The following is a 22,126-nucleotide window of genomic DNA, read 5'->3' on the forward strand; positions in this document are numbered from 1 at the left end:
TTGTTGCCACAAGTATAGGCAGTTTTGAAGCGTAATGCCTAACCCTTAACTTTTTGATCCATCTTTTTCTTCATTAGTCAGCTCATTGGATTTCCTAGGGGATATGCAGTGTGTAAGAAGGGGTGCACTGAGAGATAAGACTACATCTTCACCTCACAGGACAAATTTTCAGCCTAGTTGGTCCCACTGTTTAGTATTTTTTTCCCAACTGGAAAGTATCTAATACTATGGAACTTTGGCACATGTTTGAGAACTTCTTTCCTCTCAGAGCTTTTAAAATGTGTCTTTCCCAAATCCTATTCCATGCTGCCTGCCCCCGTCATGTCCTTAGAGCACTGTTGGGTTAGATCACCCGTGAACCACGCAGTCATGCAATTTTGGGGTTCACTCAGTCTGGCATGAAGTGTTGATTACTGTGAAGTGCCTTCAAAGCACCCTGTTATGTCACTGAAGATAAGCCACGTAAAACTGCTTAAAACATGTTGGAAATCTCATGTCTTTTAAAATACTGGTTAAAAAAAATTGACAAAATAGCACCCTGTCCCCCAGCCACAGTAGATGTTTTTTAAGTAGTCTGAGCAATATCACACTTTCATGGTGATGTGCAGTGCAGGAGTTACTCTGGTCTTCATATAATATGCAAATAAAGAAGTGTTATGTGTCTTGATGCTATAAATAGAATGAAGATCTTTCATTTGTAGTAGTTTCTCAGGACAGCTTGAGACTTAATACACTCATATGCAAGGATTGAATTCACAAATAAATGAGGAAGAAGATGAGGTAGTATGTGTAGTTTCATGGTTCTTGTCATAATCTCATCTCAAGCTTCGGGAGGGATTTAAATAGCAGAACTTTTCTTTAATGATTGTTGGTAGCAGTTCAGGTAACTTGGGTTTGTATTAAAACTTTTGGATATCCTGTTGCATTTTGAGACACAAATATTAGTGGCATTAAGTGAAATATCAGGGCAAAATCTCTGGGTTTTTTTTCATTAACCAGCAAGTGTTGAGAAATCAAAATTAGACTTGTTCTGTATAGTTCTAATCATAGTTCCTTTGTATTAACTTCATCTCCTTGAGTCAATCAGTCTTTGTATTCTACAGCCTTTAGTTTCACTTGGGAAAACAAACTTGACTTGGCTATTGGCTTAATGTCCTGAAAGCCAAGGGTGCTAGGATTCCTGTCCAGTGGAAAAAGTGGGTAGGTAATGAGCACAGAGAATAGCTTCAACTACTTCAGGGAGTCTCCTTTGAAAGCTGCAAGAATCATTTGGTATGGAAGGAACTGCAAGTTTGTTACTTCTTTTGCAGCATCACGATATGCTAATTGCATTGGAGTGAGGCATAAACTTGTGTTCTCTTGAAAAATGAGCAGGACTAAATAGTTGAGGGAGTGCTGGCTTAGCGGCTGATTAAGCAAGGAGCTGAATTGGTTTGCAGGCTATTATATTGTGGGGGGATGTAAATTTTTGGCTTGTAGGCCAGGCTTTGCTTGGATATTGGCATTAACAGAGGAAGGGGGAGAGTAAATAATGTGTGTGTAAATCCCTTGTGTCTGTGGTAGTCTTCATGTTGATGGCTTTACTTGTGTTTTATATTGAGTGTCAATACTAAACGCTAACAGGCCCTACTACATCAAGGATTTTTGTCCTCATATTTGAGACACTTTTTTAATTTTCTCAAGAGTTCAGAATACATAAATGCTTCATGTTGAACAGAGAGATCTGGTGTCAGCTGCCCTCCTAATGGAGGAGGAGTGAAAGGTGAATTACAGCAGGTTGTGAATCCCAGGCAGGACATGGGAATAACTACTACAAAGTCTGAAACTGTGAGTTTAGGAAAGAAAGCAACAACAGAACAAACAACCAATATGAGATTGTAAGGAGGAACAAAAGTTAGTGTATTTGAGAAGGAGGGAAAATATTCTTTTGTGGACCTGTGTGTAGAAAAAAGAAAAGCCTGGAGAGCAGCAATCCTGAAAAGATAGTTGGAAATGACATCTCTCTCTCTCCAATGTGTGTTCAGATGGGCTAGTGCAGTCTAATACCACATCTGTAAAGGTACCTTACCAGAAATCAGGTGGTAGTTGTTTGTTGCCTGCTAGAACCCTATGTGAATTTTTGTATTTGCTGTGGAAAGGGTCACAGTAAGTGGAAAATAATTCTGAGGACAGTGGCAACACCGACTTGTGAGATCATGCTGTGTGTGTGTATTCCACTCTAGTCAGGAGGTTTCTTTGTATTTATATTCAAAGTCATAATCAAAGAGGAGTTGATGATTTAGCCAAGTACATAATACAAGTAGAAAACAGAGAGGGACAGTTGCCAATGCTTGGAAAAAGAGTAAGTGTTCTGTGAAGGTGGTCCTGAATATCATTCAGATGGTCCAGAGGGAGAAATTCAATGCTGTGGTTTCCCACCTTGCTGACTTTGAACCTGAGAGTGTGATACACAGAAAGCTGGATCAAGGGAAATGTAGCTGTGATAAATATATTTTTAAGCAATAGTCAGAAGCACTGGGGATTTTTCTTCAAAGTACAAGTAACTTGGGGGAATTCAGGAAATCCTAGAGTTCTGTGGCTTTCTGTAGATTTGGGGTTGACACAAACACATATTTCACCTCTTGAAAAGTCACTGAAAATGAACAGGGCTTGTTACTTTCATAGTTCCCTTTGTATGTCCCAAGCCCCTGCCATGGCCACATGGGTTACTGTGTGAGTTGAGTTGATGTCAGGTTTACTTGCTAGTTTTTACAGATAGAAATCATTCTTGTTTGGCTTGGGGTATGAGCTGCATTAAGAAGTTATTGTTTCAAGAAAAACACATTAAAAAAACATTGTAGATGCTGAGAATAGGCCTCACAATCAATTTAACTACCAGTGCACGAGAACAGTTCCTTCGTTTTTCAGTGTATGGTCTGCGGGTGAGGGTGCCAGTTAACTTTGTTAAACAGCTACTGCATTTGTGAACTTGTGTGAATCCTCTGCCCAGGCACTCTGAGTTGTCTTATGGTAGGAGTGATGTTTTTGTATGTGAGTGGGTGCACCACAGGGAATTCCTCATCTTTAAAAAGTTATGTTGCTCCGAGTTGTTAAAATTTCACCCCAGATTTGTGAATGAGGAAAGCTTCTTAGCTGCATGACACAGTAGCAACTTGTCCAAGTTCTCTAGCCTCACCCTTTGTTGTATTTGTATAGCCCTAGTTACAGATCATTCAACCCTTTCAAAGTGGAAAGAATGACTTGCAGTCATAACATCATAGCATGGAATGATTTGTCTCTAAATATACAACTGTGGTATTAGATTTCTGGCTTTGTGTAACAGTTGCGGGGCCCATAAGGTCTGAGGGATGGCTTTGAATATTTACCTAAGCTTTTCCTGCTGTATTTTAAGTAGTCTGAGTGAACATCACTTGAAAGATATTCAAAATTTTACATATTATTATTATTCTTTCGGAAAACTCTGCTTCTGAGCTATCGCTTGGATCAGATTGAGAAAGGACTACAATGCTGTGATAACTAAGAATGGGAGGTTTTCTTCTTAAGAAAAGTCACTGGAAATCCATGGTTATAACTTCCAACTATTTGTTAGTCCTCTAATAGCAGCTTTTAATTGTAGTGCCTGCTTTAGAACATAAATCTAGCCATAAGTCTGTGCATTCTTGTATTTACAAGTAGGAATCTTTGTTCTGTTAGGCTCAAAGTGGAGTTGCTTTTTCCAGAACTAGAAGGTAGAAGACAGGTTTGGTGAGAAAGAGTGGACAATGCAACCAGTGCTTGCCAGGAATGTAATAAATGCAGTTTCAGGTAAAAAGACATTGATAAATGATAGCTGCCTATAAAAGATTATTGAAATGGTCTGTAATCAATCTCTACCTTAAGTTAGTCATTTGCCCTGAGCATCCTGGAACTTGAGTTCTAGATGGTTAGGTATGAAATAAGTTGAGTTAAAAACAAGGCAGCCCTCCAAACCAAAGGAACTATGCTCCAAACTGTATGGTAGCATTATGTGTGTATGTGAAATAATTGGAAAATAAACAAAAAAAATAGAGCGCAACAACCACTCTTCATGGTTGTGTGCTAAATGTAACTTAGTGCCAGACTGTATAGAATATCAAGAATTAACAACCTCTGATGTTGAGTAGTCTGTCCTAAACAAATTTCTCAGATGCACATGCTCACTCTGCTCTAATGCAAATTTTCAGAAAGCAAAATCACTTTGTTTTGGATGAGCTGGCAGTTTTCACATAGCCTAACTACTTGTCTGGAATTACCTGAGTCTTCAGAGTCTTGGGAACATCCACATTTCCAACTGTAGCACTCCTATTTCTGTGGAAAGTAGTATTCCTTCAGAAAGAAGGTTACTTGAAGGAAACCTAACCATGTTCAGTAACCACCAACAGAAGGCACTCTTCTTAGGGTAGTTCCCAACCTCTCCTTTAGGCTTTCTGACACTTCCTTCTGCCTGTATTAGATTGCCTGCAGAGAAACAAACACTACTGTGAAGTCCTCTGACATCCTACATGCAAATTCCTATAGATTGACTTGCAGTGCTTTGCCATTTAGGAAATACACACCATTACAGAACAGACTATCTCTAAACAAGGCCTAGCTAAAATTTGGGATCTTTATCTGGGAGATATTTATTCAGTTCTAGATGTTTTGGTTTTTAACTGCCTTTTTCATAATGGCATGTCTGAGATTACAGCTATTGAAGACAAATGTTAACCAGTCTGGCTGTTTTGGATCAGGATCATACAATGCAAGCCCATGTGGACACCACTGACACCATTATTAGTGGTAAAACTACATTTCTGCTGTTAACTGTCTTATTTGAATTTATGCTGAAAATATTTTACATTTGGGTACAGTGTATAAAACTGCCAGACCTGAGTATGGCTGCAGAATACCCTGCCAGCATTTTTCTGATAGTCCTCTTTGAGTGTGCACTTGGCTGGGTCAGGTGAGACTGACTCAGAGAGCTGCCTTCTGTTATCTTGCTCTTTAAAAATAATGGTATTTTTACATCAAGATACTGAATAGTCATAGGTTTCTTTCTTTCACACATCACAATGCATAAGAATACTGATAGAAATTTTTGCCCTATTTCACAGAATTTTGAAATTCCCTTAAAATAGGAATTTTAGTAAAACAAATGGAAGTGATGTTGAGTATGAAATCCAGTTTTGCCATCAGTATCTTTCTGTGGAGGGGAAAAAAATTGATTGCTCGTCCAGCTGAAGTTCAGAAACAAACCATTTAACATGGTGGTGAGAGACTTCTTGATTTCTACCCAGATTGTGTACCTATTGCTGTATTTCAGCTGTCAATGGCTTCCTAGTTTTTATTTTATGTAAGTCCACCAATTATTGTAGCATATTTTTTTGTGCTCTCATTTGGATATCAATAGTAGCCAGCAGGTTTGTGATAAACTGTTAGAGTTGCTTGGTGGGTTGCAGTTTGGATTTAGACCATGAATGCATTTGTGTGGATTTATGACAAAGGTTCAAACGTGGCGTCCCCTCGACATTACAGTGGGAAATTGTGTACTGGTTTTTCAGCTCATTTATGGGTTGCCTAAGGGAAGGCAATTCCAGTCCACGTCCGTGTGCCAATCTATGGAGATGTTATGCAGCATTACACTGCCCTGAGAGGCAAGAAACAGTATGTTTCTTTTTGCTAAGGGATCTGTGGAAGAGGTCATAAAACTTGCTTCAGATAAAAGATCTTCCAGTCTTGAACTAGTCTTAAAATCAGCCCAAATCATTCTTTATCCTTTAAGATTAAAATAAATAGTTGTTTCTACATCTCCTTTGAAGCATTAGTGTATGAAAAAGCTCATGTATGCTTAAACTTAATACTAAAGAGTTTTTTGAAGCTGCATCAGATCTGTTTAGCTTGTTGATGCTTATCAGCTCTGAATACTTAGTTTGACTTCTGGGGCAGTGCTGACAGCTAAGTGTGTCAACAGCTGACTTCATGAAAGGAAGGCCTGTTCAACTCCTGCCTGTACAGTCCCTTATCGAAACTGTCACGCAGTGTGGCTGATGGCAGAATCTATTCTAAGGGAGAAATGCCAATAAAATGCAAAACACAGCCCTTCTCTGCCATTTGCTTTGTGTGTCAGCTGCAATCAACTGAGATCGTTTTCTTTTGTGTTTTTTCTCCTTTATTCCTGAAAGGGCATGTTTTATAATTCAAAAATAAAAACAAACAAACAAACAAAACCTCAAACCCAGATTGAGTCATATGTAAGGGCTAATGCAGTGGTGATAATAAAATGAGTAGTTTCTTACAATAAAATTTGTTTCTTTGTAATGAAAGTGCTTACAGGTGTTTTGTGTGCCTATATATGCTGATTTCTTTTGTATGTGTGTTTTTCTTCCCATACTATTCAAATATTCAATGTTTTATTTTAAGCTATCAAGGTAATTTGGGATCAGTGGGAGTATTTTGGGGTCAGTGGGAGTATTTTGGTGTGTGCTGGTTTTAGTATTTTATTACTCTCCCCTTTGTGTTCTCAAAAACTTTATTGGAGTACCTTTCAGATGTCAAAAGTGGTAGCAGTTTATATTTCTTGTCTGATCTGTCTTTGCTGTCAGTGACAGTTATTCATACGGTTAGTTGGGGCAGGGCAGAATTTGGTACAAGCAGAATTTTGATGTTATTTCATGAAGGCAGAAGTTTTGGATTTAAATTGTATTTTAGGATGGTAGTAATTAGTACTGGGAAAATTAACTATTTTACACTAATTAAAATTTTGTCCAAGTTTGGATCAATGCTTAATTTGTTCCACTTGCCAGAGATGCTCTGTCTGCAACTGGGAAGCTTGTTTTAGGATTACTGCTCTGGAGAATCCTTCAGCCAGCTTGTAGATGGATTGCTCAGAGTCATAATGAAGGCAGGAGTTTCCAGAGCAGTGAGATGGTTTGCCAGGCGACTTTTCTCCTGGGGGTGTAGTTTTTTCAGTGTGAAAACATCTGTGTAATCAGCCAAAAATATTTTGGAGTCTTAAGTATTTTCCTTAGGTAACATAATGTAGGAAACTTACATTTGCTAGTTCTGTCAGTGCTCTTGCTGCTCCATAATTAATTTTTGTCTTAAAATCAGCAGTTCAGTAAGCATAGCTAGACTGTATTGAATAATGTTTTGAGTCTTGGCAGAGGTGGTAAATTTAGTCAGTCTCTAGGAAGACAGGTGTTTCTTGTGGGGAGAGAAGGATGGTACATGTACTGTAGTACTCTGGTGTTTTAATGTTCTTTGGAGGCCACGGATGCTGCAGAGTGGTGAAGACATTTGTTTTATTTACTCTTGTGCTACTAGCTGGATGGGTTCACCAGATTCAGTGCACACACTACTTGACAGAGCCAAGTTATCCAGGTAGAATAAAAATAAACTGCCTACGCAAAGTATGGTCTCTGCTTCCCTGAGCCGTGCTTGGGGTGGAGGGGGTGGCAGCTGCTTCTGGGAGGAAGGGAGGCTTCCCTCGGTCTCTGGCTGTCTGGTGTCTGCATTCTCAGCCATCACGAATGTTTTCCTTTTGCAGATGACACGATTGGTGCTGCCCGGCATGCTGGAAAGGTGAGTCACACTAACACTATCCAGACAAAGTCATCATTATTTATAGGGGAGAATCCTTTCTTGAAAAATTCATTACTGTGACTAATCAGCCTAGTCTTCATGTTTTAATGGCAGAGTAATGCTGGGTGAGTCACGCTGATGGTGCATGAATCATCAGACGGTGGAAGCCTTTTCCACTCGATTCCCTTTTTATTTTTCCTCTCCCTTCTCCACTGTTGTGGTGATTCCTTTTAGAACAGAATTAAAAAGCCCGTCTGACTCATCAGCACTAACTCAACAACCTGCTATTCTGAGGGGGTGGTTACAGTTCCTGGGAATAACCTTCTTAAGGCTATTTCTCTAAGTCATTGTAAGTAAAATGGATGCAAAGAATATGTTCTCATTATGCAGTAGGAGGTATATTGAGGAAAGGCTGTGATCATTTGGAAAAGTAGAACTGGAGACCAGCTCTTTAGAATAACACACCACTGTCGACAGGGAAGACGTGTACTGACTTCCCAGCTAGCTCCCAGGTGAAACCAAAAGGTTCACGATTTCCATTTAGTCCCTCCAGGCTGTTTTCCAGCTGATGTTGGCTGTCCTGGCTGTTTGCCATCTCTGCTGGGGTGCTAACCCTGCCTTTGCTGGGGGCTGCCCTGGATCAGGCTTGAGCCATGCTCGCAATACCGGGGAAAACTCTGTAGAACCATGCAAACGAATATGGCAGGAGGAGTCCGTATATGAGGCAAGCCTCCAAATCTGGCAAAGATGATGAAAAGAAAATGGGTGTATTTTGTGTCATCCCACTGTCTGGCAGTCTTCATTGCAGACCAGAATTCAGTATTCCAGTGTCGCACAGATGCACAGCAGATGTTTCACTTTTAAAACAAAGCTTCTTCCTGGGTACAAACTGTCAGACCTAGTGGTCAGTATGGGAGTCAGTGTCTAGCACATCAGGGTGATGGTGAGCTAAGATTTTTACTTAAACAGTCAGGAGATATGAATAAGTTTATTTCATGTAAAGAGATGTGAATTACAAATAAAGACCCAAGACTGAGCTCTGGGGCAGGAGTGTAGTATTTCCTAATGAAGCTGAAGTAGATTGGTGAGGGTGAGGATTATAGTACAGTTGTGATAGATACTCAGGGCTTGTAAGTCAGAAGCTACTCCTTGTCCTTGTACTATTAGTGATGGATAAAGGGACTTGTTTTTTTGTTAAACCACTGCCCTCTGAAGGTGCCACCATGACCAAAACCATTAAGGTTTTCAAGGGATTTAATGTTGTTTCATTGTTAGGTTTTGGAACTTAAAAACTTTAAACAGTTTCTTGCCTCAGTTTCTTATTTGTTTAAAGAAATACTGTAGCTATCCATTTGGCAGAGTAGTCTCTTCAGCTTCTGAGGACAGAATGATGTATACTCTACCTATAGAATATCCTGTGTATGTTTTTCTGTTACACATCCACCTGGGAAAGATGATTTGAATGAAAGGCAGCAAACCAGGATCCTGCTGACTTCTGTTTTGACTGCCCTGGAGTACACATCATCTCTCCTCTTACTTCTCTAACTGCATGACTACCTCAGGGATTCTGAGGATAAATGTTCAAGAAGCCTGGAAAGAAAAGGTTAATAGTGGTTTAAAAAGATTAAGTATACATCTTGAACTTTTTCATGTATATAAGGAGCCACTTTAACAGACTGCTCCATTAGGATGATGGCCTTGGTTTCTGTCTGTACTGGTTTGGCATAGGCAGCAATATGGGATACACATCATAAGGTAACCCCAAGACACTGTCCCAGGGAAAAATATTTGAAAAAGCTTCCATTTTCTGTCTGATTTTTGTGAAGTTGGTTGGGTTTGCAGTGCACAGAAGCAATGTCTGAAACTGCAAGCTCTTGCAGAGTCATAGCTCACAGGCCATTAACACTGCTAGGAGTCTGTAACCACAGGAGGACATGGATGTCCAGCGAATCCAAGGGCATGAATGAATTGGAGCTGGACTTAGCAGCTCTTTAGGTCGACCATATATTTCTCACATGGGACCACAGGCTAGAAAAAGGGCTCCAGGCTCTAAGAGTAAGGCTAGACTAAGAATCTCATTGTCATTCCTCACTTGTCCAAGAAGGAGAGCATGTTGAGTAGATAGATGTGACGTAGCATGCTAGAGCATCTTGCAGCTCGCTCTAGTGCGTACTTTTGTGTATTTGAATGTTGGTTTTATGGCAATATATTGCAAGGTAAGTACAAAAATAGAGCATACATTGCATGCTTTGCATCCAGGTCTGATAAGAGAAAATAAAACTACATCTTGGTGTGCCTTTTACTTTTTATTTAAAATAAACACAGCAGCATTAGATGAATGCTACTGCTGGTAATGGCATTTAGATTCTCTGCTGTGGCTTCTCTCCTGTGCTCTGAACACTTAAAGTGACAATTTATTATCTGAAGCCTCCTATTACACTTAAATGAGCAGTTCCTGTGTAAATACTCAGGCTACTGTCTGAGGTGGGAAACTCATAGAGCTGAAAATCAAGGCTTGATGTCTTCAGGAACAAAAAAAGCCACCACCAAAAATCAGTTGGCTGTTGCTAGACAAATACCAAACTATGGTATTTATTGCCAGGGAAGTAGCAAGTGCATAATTACATTACAGAAGAAGCTTGCTCTTTCCACTTGGCATGCAGCTGGAGCAGGCGCTGGTTGCCACAGCAACAGGGAGATGGCTAAATATAGCCTCCCTGGTGCTGGACCACTTAAGGTAGAATGACAGGGAGGTGTGAGGGTGTGGGCCTGGCTCTCTTCATCTTAACCAACATTTGTTTGTTTGTTTGTTTTTCATTAACAGCACAGTCGAATTAGATAGAGACAAAATTTCTTTTTACCACACTGATGCTCGAGTAATTCTTCAGATACCTCCCTAAAAACATTCCTTCTGCAGTTCCTCTAAGAAGCAAAATTGTAATTGGAGTAATTGAAAGTGTTCCCCCTACACACATGCTTCTCAATTTCATTTTATTGGGAGGTTTTAAGTTACAGGCTTTTAAGGCTAGGACTGTTTTCTTTAAAATGTGAAAATACAAACCACAGAACCCCCAGTGACACTGACTGCTTCAAAGAGACCAATACACAGAGCTTCTGCAAGGGGCTGCTATTAATGTTTTGTGTTTCTAAGAGGGTTTTCTTCACTGGGTCAAACCATTAATTCAGTCTGTCTAGGTGGTGGTCACGACTCGTGCTACAAAGTTGCAGTGCAGCTAGACACTGCAGAGACCTGTGCTTGTAGCCTGAATGTCAGCCTCTCTTCTACAGCTTCACTTTGTTTTAAAAGCGTGAGGCTCCTGTTTATCCATATCAGTGCTTATCCTTCTTTGAATCCCGTTAAACTTTTGTCCTCAGTTAAGTTTTGTGGCAAGTACTCCCTAGCCTGAATATGGGAAGAGCACTTTCTTTTATCTGATCTAAATTTCAGTCGTTCATTTAAATAAATGTCACCTTTCTTTTGTATTCTGAGAGGATAAATCATGATCTCGATCTTTTTAATTCCTTAGTTTGTATACTCTTATCATGGCTGCTCTTAATAGTCTCTTAAATAACTAAATTGTTGTATCAGGGTAGACATTTTTTCTTCTCTTCCCCTTTCTTAAATCATCAGGTTCTTAATATCTCTGGTTTGTATTTGGAGGTATAAAGATGGTTTGTAGACTGTAATACAAGATTTTGGTGGTGGTGAAGGATCTTTCCTTGCCATTCCCAGCATCCTATTGCTTGGCTGGTTTTGGTGACTGCTGCACAAATGAGAACTCCTTGTTCAGGTTTTTCATGGAGGGGACAGCTGATTTAGAGTCTTGCAAGGTTTGTGATTAATTCATAATTTTTTCTTTGGTATGCATTGTTGGTTATTGATGCACTGTTAATATTGATTTTTTCATCTGCCATTCTGCAGTCTGTTCTCAAAGCAGCCTGAGCTTGTAAAAAAGTACCTTATAGTATTCTCTAATCTGGTAATATCTTAAAAACTGCATAAATACTCATTTCACTTCTAATCTCCATTTGAGCTCATGAATAAATATCACAATCACCACCTGTCTTGATACAAAAAACTTCTAGCTTCCACTGTTAACCTTTTGCTGTCCTGAAAAACTCATGATTAATTTGTGGTTTTATGCTTTCCATGCTGCGTGTTTTGATTCATGTTACTACTCTATTTCACCAACCAAGCCTTTCAAGGAACTCCTGAAAAATACAATGAACTTTGGCAAAGGTGCTTGAAATCCTGAATAACTGAAATGATTCTTTTCTGTCACATTTGCCATCTCATTCCTTGTGACAACTTAGTCACAGATGTAATTCACACTTATATCATGGCTATGTATTGTATCACTTGTATTCAAGCCATGCTGGTTTGAAACTGTTGTCATGATTTCCAAAGCATTTATACTGTTTTAATTTTTAATGGGAACTTACTTAAATTACTGCTTGTTTTTAAGATGGTCACTTAAATCATTGTGGCAGCAGTGGTGTAGGGTATACGTGGTTGAACAAATACAATGGAAACTCAAGTGAATCTGCAGGAGTTGAGCTGTGTGATGTCTACCTGCATGAGTGTTCTCACTGCACTGAGCATGGCATACTTATACTATGTTCAGGTAAACTGCTTTGAATTTCCCACAGGGTAAGAAGAAGCAAAGATCTATCTTTCACTATGTTGGACTGTCTTGCAGCACCTTCTAACAAAGTAATTGCCCTAATTTGCATGAAGCTTTTAAAATGAATTATTTTTTCTACCTAGCACTAAACATGTCTAGTTTTGTAGGTAAAACTCATCTCAGAAATAGACATGGCCCAAAGCAGTCTGTATTGGGAGGTCAGGAGCCTTCCTGTCCTACCTGCACGTGCTTTAGAACAGCTTGACAGAGCAGGAGGTTGCTGATTTCTGGTATTTTTACCAAAATACTATTGATGAATACCTTCAGTGTTAGTGTAATACAGATGTAAAACAACTCTCATTTTCTGGGTTCATCCACTGAGTATCTTCCATATTTATTAAAACACTTCTGTATTTTAGCAGTAGATTCAGATGCTTCCTATCTTGAAAGTCCATCATGAACTAACATTTAGAAGATGAATTATCAAAGTATAAATCGTACAACAAGCCTGTGTTGCCATTTCTGCCATCTTATCCCAAGACTGAGGAGCTTCTTTTGAACTTGTGCCAGCTGGACTCAATGGTTTTACATAGTTTAGCTCACTGTGCGTGTGTATGTATATGTGTATATAAATACAGCTTTGATTCTCTTGCTGTATTGACCTTGGAGTTGTTCCGGATTTATACCAGCTGCTTGGATACTTACAACTGTATGTAAAGTGAATTTCAATTCAGGATTTGGTTGGGGTTTTTAAACAGGTCTTAATCTCAGTTGCATTTTAAAGGGTTTTGTTTAGGCTTGCTGTAATTTTTGGAAACATGAAAGATGTTTCCTTTATTTTATGACAATATATCTTTGCTTCCTTTCAGATCAAAAGGGATAATCCTGAATATCTCATCAGCTACAGGGATATTTCCATCTCCACTGCTGACTCTTTACTCTGCAACCAAGGTAAGTGTTCCTTTCGACACTGAAATCAAGTGTCAAACATTAAGCAACACTTACAGGAATAAATGTTTTGGTGTCCATCTAGTGGTGCTTTCATGAACTAAAAGTACAGAGTTTTTGTCTTGAGCTTTTCCAATAGTGGAAGCTGGAAGGTTGAGAGAAAACTGAGTGCAAGGGTTTACTGGCATGGAAATGACTATTTTATGTATTTCCTCATGCATTCTGTTTCTACATGTGTCATGGGTTAGCAAGCATAGTCCCAGATGTGATGTCCTTGCAAAGGAGTGCTTACAGTTTTCCCCATGACCTGACAAAACCTATCAGCTGGCCAGTTTGAATATGGACAATTCTTTAAATCACTTAAAGTTGTGACCGCCTCTGTGATCCACACTTAAGAACAGACAAACTCCCCCCCAAGCTCTCTCTCGTTTCCGGCGCTGGCACAGGTGGCTGCAGGCCCCGTGCGGGGGCCAGCGGGCCCGGCCAGGTCCTGCTTGGGCCAGGCCGGGCTGGGCCACGGCCATCCTGGAGTTGATGGACCTGTTCTAGCCATGGAACCCCCCCCCCCCACTGCCTTGCCGTGGGCAGCTGGAGCAGCTCAGCTCGGCTCTCCCCCCTCTCCACTGCGATAAGAAAAATTCCAGCTGCAAGGCTGAGGTGAGATTAACCCTTTTATTGCTGTGAAGAGCTGAAAACCTGAGGGAAGAGAAAGAGGAGATGCTTAAAGCTGAAAGTCTGTTGTGAAGCTATGATATATCAGAATATCCTGTTGTAATTTCATTAAGATATGGGGGGTGGAGTGTTCAACTTGTAAGCAAAAGCACCTGCACTGAGATAGGCAGATGCTGAGGCAGCTGTAATTTCATGAGAAGTTTGGACAGGGAGAGATGGAAGCGATGAGGACTTTTGCTCCAAATGGGAAAGGAGAAAACCTCAGTTCCTAGAGATGCTCCTAGAGATAGTCCTAAAGATGAAGATAAGGAAGACCCTTTGCTCCCAGGGAAGGCGAAGGGCCTCTGTTCTTAGAGATGAAATGCTCCCAGAGATGGGTGAAGAGAACTTTTGTTTCTGAACGGCACAACCTTAAAATTGTACCCCAAAAACTTCAAGAGTGAACTCTTGAAAGCAGTTGTGGGAAAAGCTGCAAGTCAGGGGAAGGGACTCACATGCGAGCAGAGAAGACTCCTCTTCCTAAATGGACTGAACAATATTTGGAAGTGGGTGGCTGTCTCGGTGTGATACTGTTTTCATAGCACGAGCAAGAAGAGACTTCTCTTTCTAAATGGACTGAACAAGGTTATTATGGAAGTGGTAAACAGACTGAACATCTCAAGGGTTGTCTTTTTACGTTATCAGTGGGAGAAGGGAGGAAGGTGGGGGGAGGTGGAGAGTTCTGAAGGTGGTATAATTTTTTTTTTTTCCCTTCTTTTAGGTCTGTTAATAAACTTCTTTATATTCTTTCAAGTTTGGTGCCTCTTTGTGTTTCTCCTAATTCTTAACTCACAGAAGATAAACAGTAATGAGTATTTTGGGCCAAACCACTACAACATGGAAAAGGATGGTAGTGTACCAAACAAGCTTAGTGTGAGGTGGACAAAGGACATTGACTAAGTTTAACACGCTTTCTTATTTTGACTTTGAAACTTCTTTCCCCTAAATTCTATGATCTATATTTCATCTTCAGTTCACCTGCTCTTGTTTCTCTTTCTGTCACCGGGACAGGTATGTCTTTTTGCAGCTGGTCTAATGTTTTTCTTCCCAGAGATACTTCAGGGGAACATTTTAGAACCTCCTTAAAGTATCTCCAGTGAACATTGTAAAGGCAGAATATGGGTACACAGCATGGAACTGAAGCATATGTGGTAAAACAGAATGCAAGAGACATTGACACTGGTATCAAAGCAGTATGGCACTACAGCTTTTTCTGGCATATCTGGTAATTACCTTAAATACTTCAAGCATCTCAGAATCTAAGCAGAACCTTGACAGGATGAAGAAACCTTCAGTAGTGTCATTCACGTCAGAACAGACTCCTCTAGATTCTTGTGGGTGATGGGTGCCCCCAGTGCGCTAGCTAAGAGAAGCCCGGAGCTCTGGCTGCACCCCAGTGATTCAAGGCAGCTGCACACAGAGGGTGAGCTCCTCACCCATGGGAGCTGTCTTGAAGCTGGATAGAAGAGCACAAGGGCAGAGGTAAAGAAGGAGAGAGGGGACTCCTCATAGGGTTTCCACAGAGAAGGTTTATTGTGGAGAGACCAGGAATGAAAAGCCAAAAATCTGAGCGTGTCCAGGGATTTTATAGTGGGGATAGGAAAGGTGGGGATAAGGGATACAGCCAATAGGATGGGGAAAAGGAGGCGGGGTTGAAGCTGAGGGAACCAATGGGATTAACACATAGGAGGGACTTAGGGAAGGAACCAATGGGGTGTTGAGGATAACAGAACTTTCTAGAACTGATGCATAGTTAATTAGGTGAAATGAATCTTTATAACTTTATACATAAAACAGGGAAGGGAAAGTGTGAACCAATAATATGAGAAAATGTACATCACAGAACTGAGGGATTATGGGTTCTCACCCTACCTGTGGAGTGAGTGGTTAAACTTCAGTGCCTGACCACCATTTGTTGGTCTCGGTTGTGTCCTCAGGGGTCAGGGTGGCTGCAGCCACTTGCACCGCCCAAGATTCTCAGTAACATCTGCATATTCCCAGAAAGGAGTAGATGCACACTATTTTATTCATACTAAAGGAGGGGATATTTAAGTTTAGAAGCCTGAAGTAGCTGTAGCTGATAAAATTTCCCCAGCTGTTTCCTGAGAGGACAGTTCTTTGTTTTAATACAAATGGTAACTTTTGTTGTGGCAGTGCCTTCAGCTTTATGGAATTAATTTAGCTTCTGATTTTAATGATAATACACCTTACACTGCTTTGTTTAGTCTTCTTTTTTCCAGTGGGAATCTGAAATATTTCTTCCCCTCCCCTTAAAAGACTAAATTACACATTGAGTAATCTGCCTATTCTCAGCACTGCCCATCTTCTACCACAGCAAGATTAGTAAGCATGAAAGTGACTCCCCTAATGTAGCTATAGAAAGACTGTAACTGCAGTTTCTAGGGTTTTTTTTTCTCCTCATCTATATAAAGGAGGTTTAAGCATAATATCCTTCAGGTGTAAGTCAATGACTGACTAATTATCAGGAACAAATGCAGTCCAACTCTTTAACCTTCCTGTAGAGAATTCCCTAGCTTACAATGAAATGAGACTCTTTAAAAGAAATCACGGTGCTAAATTTTGACAGGTTTACCTATCTACCTGCGTAATGCTAATGAGAAGTAAAATAGGATTATATCATTTCTCACCTCACCCCCATGCCTTTAGTGTTTGGGTTTGTTATTAGATATTTGGATATCCAAGGAGAAGAAATTTTCTAACATGCAGTGCTTATGTGCATATTCAAGCAATGTTTACTCAGAGAGCATTCTTAAGATTTCAGATTCAAGGTTGTTGGAGGGCTTAAGATTGTGCAGGTAGAAAACCTAACTTATCTTGAAATAAATTTTTCAAGAAGAAAAGCTCCAAAGGTTGTTTGTATACTGGAAGTTGCTTTTTCTTCTCATATAAAATGAACATTTTCTTTATAGCAAGCTATTTGCAACCAGTAGAGAAGGCAGTCTTTTATACTGTGTCTCCATATTTGGAATGGTAGCTAACATCAGGACTTTTGTCATGGAGGAATAGTTAGAAATTTGAATGATCAAAGCACTTTTATTAACATAATATAGTTCTTTTAAACAGATTATCAGTATACTCTGTGCAGTTATTACACGTGCACCTGGCAACTATGTTCAGAAACTGCATGAAACTATTTGGCTTGTCCGTGCAGGTACATTATTGTTTCAAGAGGGTGGTCAGCTCACTTGAATAGTTGCTGCTAGACCAGACTTTTAGTCTTGTTCATGTTGAGTACTGAATTTCGTTACAAACTTATACTCAGGGAGAGGGAGAAGGAAAGAACAGCTGAACAGCAGATAAGCTTTTTATGGTTTGAGGAGCCTCCTGCTAGCTTATACATGCATCTTAGAATAAAAGGACCTACTTGCTACACAGCAAAATCTAGTTTTATTTCAGATCTTCCGAGTATGCTCAGAAGAGTGTCTGCCGAAAATAGTCCAGTAGCGTGGGAGTGTTTCTGTTGCTTCTCATATAGGCTGAGTTCAGTGGGATGGCCTTGATAGGAAAAACACTGGGCACTGCCAACTTTAAGTGCTGGTTTCAGTTAGGATTTATGTTAAACCACTGGTGACATGGTGACCAAAGGAAGACTGTAGAGGAGGTGCAGTACTAGAGCTTTGCTGCTTGTTTTGAAACTGGTCTGAAGCAATTGCTTCTTAAATATTTGAACTAATTTACTTAGTATTTATTTTAGCTTCAAGCATGGATAGGAGAGTTTAGTTCATTCAGTTGAAGGTACTCTATTCATCCTACTCGGTTGTATCACTTCACTAAAACAAGAAACCATAGCAGAACCCATATTTTGTCTCGCTGGACTGTAGGAGGGTAAAGTGGAGAGGTGGTTTAGAAGAATTTGGGAAGTGGGAAGCTGTGCTGGCTTGAACTGCTTGGATTCTCAGGACAATATTTCCTGGCAGGGTTAAGGACGCAGCCTTGAGGGCATCCTGAAGGCAGGTGCTAACATCCACCTTTTAAGCCCTTTAATTTCTTTCTTTGAACTTTTTGGCTTGCAATTTCTAAAACTTCCAGAAGTTTGGAAGAAAATCTGTGGAGGTGGACTTGAGGATTAGGAAGAAGTGTCACCATAGGGTAGCATTTTTTAAAAGTGTAAAGGCAGAGGACTAAGTGTTTAAACACTATGTTCTAAAAATCATGCACAAGAGGAACCCAATTAAATCACTCTTTAAAAAAAAAACCTAAGGAGATGACATAAGTAGTGAACAATGTGAACATAAAGTCTTCTTTTCCTCTTTTAACTAGGCTTTATGTAACAAATCTGGTTCCTTTTTCTTCTAAATTGAAAAGGGGTTTATTTGTTTAGATTGAGTCTTGCTTCTGTAAAAATACTTCCTAAGCATAGAGTTTGTTTGAATGGCATTGCTCTTGTATGCAAAGTTTTATTGAAAACCTAGGGTTTTCACTTTGAAAACAGAAACTCCAAATAGTAATTCAAGTACTCTTACACAAAACTGTCAAACTAGAGTTCCCATTGTAACGTGTAGCATGCTGCATGTTTCCCTTCTTTTCTCTCCAGGCTTTTGTGGATTTCTTCTCCCAATGCCTCCATGCAGAATACAAGAGCAAGGGCATCATTGTGCAGGTGAGTAGTTTGTTTCATGTAAGTGTGGTTACCACAGCAACATTGGTGTCTTGGCAACAAAAAGGAATCGGCATGTTCTCTTATTCATGAGTGTGTGCCACAGATTAAGGATAAGGATTTCCTTTGATCCCATTAGCAGCTTTCTTAAATTACTCTGAAACCATGGGTCTTGAAGCAACAAAAGACATGATTTGGTTTTAGCTGATGGTGCTAATTGAACCTTTATGGATAAAGTATTCCATAAAACTGTGTACAGTGCTGTAGAATACATTTTTATGAAGCTTCATCTACTGGAAAACACTTGTGGAATGCATTTGTACAGGCATTCCATGGGTAACAGCTCGAACGACTGGAATAGTAGAATCCCTGCAGTGTCAGTGAATCAACTGCTAATCTGAGCATAGTTGAAGAATGAACAAAAGCCTCAAAGATCCTTTGTGGGTAACTGACTGATTTATTTTTCTGTATTGCTAATGAGTCTTGCTTCATACCCCTCCTTACCCCCTCCCCATTTTTTTACCTTCCATGGTTTTAATTATTTTTGGTGTAGCACAAAAGCAAACCAAGCCAGTTTCTCACAGCTTTATAGGATTTTGCTTTAATATCACTTCTCACATACTCTTAGTGTTTGCTTCCAAAGCTGGAATTTCCAGCTTTGGTTACAAACAGTGAACTTTCCATTGCTGATTAAACCTCTTCTCTCCAGAGCAAGAGTCAGTTTAATAAAGGTGGTATGAGATCTTACCTGTACTGTGAAGACAATGGTATTTCTTTTTGAAGTTCAGTTAGGGACCTTACAATCAGGGTTAGCTATGTCCATGCCTCTCATTCCTCTATTCTGTGTGGTGGTTCTCAAAGCCATGTGAACTTCAAAGTCTTTATGAGAGGTAAGGCACCAAGTTGCCTGCCTTACTTGTGAAATCATCATACACAAGAGCATAACTCTTATTACTGGCTAACACTATAGGGAGGTTGTTACCAGATTAAGGCTATGTTACCTTTTTGATGTACTAGATTTTTTTCCTTTTAAACATATTTAGCAAAACAAGAACTTCTCACCTAAAAATGTCCTGTCACATTTCCTGAGAATGGATTGCATTAAGAAAAAAAGATAGTTGTTGGGTGAGCTATTCCCATGCAGTCACCAACCCTTTAATGGGAACCTCCTAGATTTAAACCTTATACTAAATATCTAAAGGGGTGCTGTTTGTTTTGGGATCTGTTGGCAGTGGGGAGGAAGCTAGCGAAGGTGGACCCTGAAAGCATCCTAACTGCTTGACTTTAGATTTGCACTGGTAACATTATAACTTGGAGTACAGCCCCGAAAGGTTAACTTCTCCCCTGGGTGCTTGATTCTGTGCCCTAGCACTCTGGGATGTACCTTTCAGCTAAACTAACGTGCAGCAATGAAGGATGCATAAAAAGGCATCACTCTGAATGCATACAGGGTCGGTTTGTGTGCTCTCAGTTCTTGAAGTGGATTTAGCTGGAGTAACTTTTCAGTGTTTCATGTCTCTTTGTTACTTTCTCTTCTCACAGGGCTTCAGCCCCAAACTGTTCTGCAGTGGGTCAGTGTTTACCACGTGGCAAGTTCCTTACAGCTTTCTCTTCACTTCTACCCTTCTTCATTACTTCTATCTCCCCAGTGTCTTTCAAATTGTATTACTTGCAGATTTAGCTTGACTATCAGACAGCTGTTCTTCCAGTCATTCTCATCTACATGCAATGTGGCCCTCTCTGGGATCTCAGTCTGAAAATGAGACTCAAGGAACTGGCAGAGTATTTCCCTTTCCTACATCAGTATCATCAAGTTTTCTGGGAGGACTTCTTTCCTGCTGAAGTCTGCGTACAAACTGAGACACAGGCCCCTTCAACACACAGCTTCACTGACAATAAAAATGGTGTGAATTTTTTTGGGCCTGTGTTGTGGTACATCATCTAACCTCTGTTTTCTGGTGTTTTCTTTGTCAAAGCTGCTCATAGCTACTTCAGTGTGAGGGTGCTTAGGGACAGATGCTTGCAGGAGAAAGAAGTGTTATGTCTTTGGGATGTGTTGTTTCTATGTGCAGTTGTCTCCTCCTCCCCAGATTTTGTTTAAATAGTACTCATAGCAGTTTGAGAGGAGAATGAAGGAGGAGCAAGAACTGTTCGTTTATGGCTATGGAGTACCTATTGAGACTGAAAAGGCAAATAACCCAGTAACTCGTGCTTGGCTAAAGGCATTAAGCACAGTATGAATGTACATAGTATAGGCAAGATTTTCTAGCTTTTGGGTATAGAAAAGCTAAGAAAATGGGTTTTGGTGCCTTACATTTTTAGGATTATAAACAAATGAAGAATTAAATCTATCTTTCTGTATCTACAGTTACGTTTTCCTGTACAAAGCTTCACAGGTTGTGGTAAACTGTCCTTTTGCGACTCTGATGTTGGCTTAGGATGCTGAATTCCTGACAGCACTGCTTTTTATCCCTTAAATGTAGATAGTGAATTGCCATTGAGTTATGTGGGTCTGATTATCAATAGCTGTCACAGCTTCAATTTGTTATGCTAATTTTATTGCAGTCCGTGTCCTTGTCCTCTTGTTTCAGCCTAAGTCACTAATGAATATTACAAGTACCTTCCTGTGGAGACTAGCTGACCTATCTCCTTCAATACCCTAGGAAGACTGCATCCCTCTTAGATTTTTTTTTGAAGTTCATCTTTGTGACCTTCAGAAGCATAACACTTTTAATTCCAGACTTGCCCTTCCAGCTAGATCATCATCACGGAAACCAGTTAACTTTTGCCTTGCCAATACCTGCACAGCACCACTGTGTGAAAAACAGAAACAAAATGCTGGTGGGATTTTACCAGTTTCTTAATATCAGCCTCAAGTATGTGCCTTGCTCAAGTGGATTGCCTTCTGTGGAACCTTAGTTTTCGTAGTGCTTTTGTTGAAGTGTAGCCATCTTTGGATTAAAAATACACTCTTCTGGCTGACAGGTCTGCTTAAATTTACAGAAGCAGCAGAGTAATAGCATGGGTTAAAACTCTGTGTGTGTTTACATGGGGAAGAGAGGCAAAAGAAAAGAAATGAGGAAGATGATAATGACTTTTCTCAAGACTTCTGGAAAGATCTCTCCTTGAAAGGTTTCTGCAGACTTTTCTGAAACTTTTGCTCTTTTAATATGTCTAAGAACATTGCTTGGTTCTTAGACCCTTTCTTTTACTCCCTTTTTATACTTCACTTAGTTATTGGCATTATCCCTCTATACTTCATAACTATGCATAGCAAAAATATAGTTGTAGAAACTTGCATTATCAGTTTTCTTTTATTATATTCACTACATAAAATATCAGACCACAAATTCATGAAAATCTTCATTTAAAAAGATTGCCAGAAAGTTTTCTACCCTAACCTCCTGCTCTCCCAGCAGTTGGATTGCCTAGCAATTAGCAGTGGGATTGCTGCTGGCACTAGGTCCTGGGCTAATTGGCTTTTCCAAATCTTGGAAGCCCTCAAGGGCAGGGGTGCTGTGAGCTCTCTGGACAGCCTGCTTGAGTGTTATACTGCTCTTGTAGTAAAAAAGCTTTCTCCCTTATGTCCAGTCTGACAACCTACAGCCAAAACAGACAGTTTTCCCTCTTGTCATTTGATCAGGCA

The 22,126-nt window shown here is 39.9% G+C and overlaps 1 protein-coding gene across 1 annotated transcript in view; it reads left to right on the forward strand.

Annotated features, from left to right (window-relative positions):
- HSD17B12 (hydroxysteroid 17-beta dehydrogenase 12) overlaps positions 1 to 22,126 on the forward strand; it is an 85,581-nt gene that overhangs the window by 58,603 nt on the left and 4,852 nt on the right. The window contains exons 7-9 of the mRNA XM_069017168.1: positions 7,544 to 7,578; positions 13,073 to 13,154; positions 18,418 to 18,483. Of these exons, the coding sequence (XP_068873269.1) occupies positions 7,544 to 7,578; positions 13,073 to 13,154; positions 18,418 to 18,483 (183 nt within the window). The remainder of the gene's footprint in view (positions 1 to 7,543; positions 7,579 to 13,072; positions 13,155 to 18,417; positions 18,484 to 22,126) is intronic.

The sequence above is a fragment of the Aphelocoma coerulescens genome, chromosome 5, assembly GCF_041296385.1.
Source record: "Aphelocoma coerulescens isolate FSJ_1873_10779 chromosome 5, UR_Acoe_1.0, whole genome shotgun sequence".
In the NCBI taxonomy this organism is placed as follows: Eukaryota; Metazoa; Chordata; class Aves; order Passeriformes; family Corvidae; genus Aphelocoma; species Aphelocoma coerulescens.